General features: G+C 42.6%; 1 protein-coding gene across 1 annotated transcript in view; it reads left to right on the top strand.

Moving 5' to 3' along the window:
• LOC106013738 (collectin-46-like) overlaps nt 1-1,806 on the top strand; it is a 7,380-nt gene that overhangs the window by 3,965 nt on the left and 1,609 nt on the right. The window contains exon 4 of the mRNA XM_013090281.2: nt 1,474-1,590. Within this exon, the coding sequence (XP_012945735.1) occupies nt 1,474-1,590 (117 nt within the window). The remainder of the gene's footprint in view (nt 1-1,473; nt 1,591-1,806) is intronic.

Here is a 1,806-nt window from a genome sequence, read left to right as displayed (position 1 = left end):
TCTCTCTCTCTCTCTCTCTCTCTCTCTCTCTCTCTCTCTCTCTCTCTCTCTTTTTTTTTCTCTCTCGCTATCTGTATCCTTTTCTTTCTCGGTCCTTCTTTCTATTTTGCCACCCTCCCCTTTACTTACTTACTCTCTCCCTATTAGAGCTGGGCTAAGAGTCTATTCCGAAACCGATTCCCACGATAAATACTACGGATGTTAAAGTTTTTTCTCCTTTTTACGTAAACCAACGCATTTATCGTTAAAATGTTCTTTAATTTAAAAGAATCTATTTTTGAAAATATAAAAATTGATACTTCGTAATGTTCCGAAACCAAGGTTATCCTAAATCCTGAAAACGTTCGGAGCCAACCAGGTAACCACCGGAAAAAATCACATCATTAGAAAATAAGTAATTGGGTTCGAAGTCGATTACTACGATTCCTAGCTTCCTATAATCGGGAACTCATCCGCCAAGCACTACTCCCTATACCGGAGAGACCAGTCGGGGCCACGACTGTCTGTCCCTGACCACGTCCTCCAATCTTGGCACATCCAGGCCCTGGGTGGTTGCCTCATCCCTTTTTACGCCTCTATAGCTTCCAGTTGGTCTTCCTCGTTTTCTTTTTTCTAGTTGGTCTCCAATACCATGTCTCATAGGACAATCTTTTCTTCGGCATTCTTAGAACAAATATGTCCTAAATATCCCCATCTTCTCTTTCTTATAGCCGTGTAGATATCTCCAATTCCAGCTCTTTCCAACACTTTATTTAAAGTCGTTCCCGCATCCGATCCAGACATTGGGGATTGCCTTGTTAGTGAGACAACTTCTTGGGCCTTCAGCGTATTGTGGTAGAGTGCCCAGTTCCTTTCCACGCCGCCTTTATTTCCCCAACTCGAGGTCAGGTACTCATTACTGCTGGGTGGGCAGGAGGAGGCGAAAAAGAATCCGTCCGAGGCTCGAACCCGGACTTTCCACTTCGGAAACGACCGCAATAACCGCTCGGCCAGCGCACCCTTAACTTTTCATTACTATAAATATACAACAATCCATTGTGAGGCAGCGTGGTGGAATCAGGCTCTCGTCAATATTTGGGCATATATAGTTATTGGTATCATCTTAAAGCTTGTTCACTTGTTTTTATTTAGATGAAAAAAATATCCATCTATCTTGATTACAAGTCGAGATATTTACGAAAGAAGGAAGTGGGGGTCACCTGTTTTCAGAGGTAAAATTAGTTAGAAAATGGCGGCCAAAGATTAGTTATTTCTTTAGCTTAAGAGAGTAACTGAAAATTAATTAATTTTTTTTGGGCCTTTAATCAACGTTTTTTTAAAGAAAAATTCACCCAGAAATTACTTCTTTAATGGGCATGAAAGGTGTTGAGCCAAAAGACCAAAATTCGATAAAAATTCACAAAGCTGTGGAAAAATGCAAGTTTCGTCACTTTGATTATCTGCCTCACCATTATTTGCGGCAAATGTTTGCAGGAGCCGACGGTGCACCCGGACCTCAAGGCCCCCAGGGACCCACTGGACCTAAGGGACCTCAAGGACTTCCCGGTCCCAAGGGCGACAAAGGACTGCGAGGACCCAAGGGATCTATCGGTGAGTGCTTGCGGATAGACTGGTGTGTTATTTGCAGGCACAGACAAATATCTAGCTGATACGCAGACCTACTTACGTATTGTTATTAGTAGTAGTTGTAGTAGAGTTCTTTCCTCATTCTTACCTCTTTCTTTGTTTCTCTGTCTGTCTGTCTGTCTCTCTGTCTCTGTCTTTGTCTCTCATTCTCTCTCTCTCTCTCTCTCTCTCTCTCTCTCT

The sequence above is a fragment of the Aplysia californica genome, unplaced genomic scaffold, assembly GCF_000002075.1.
Source record: "Aplysia californica isolate F4 #8 unplaced genomic scaffold, AplCal3.0 scaffold01201, whole genome shotgun sequence".
In the NCBI taxonomy this organism is placed as follows: Eukaryota; Metazoa; Mollusca; class Gastropoda; order Aplysiida; family Aplysiidae; genus Aplysia; species Aplysia californica.
This window is presented reverse-complemented; position numbering and strand designations above follow the sequence as displayed.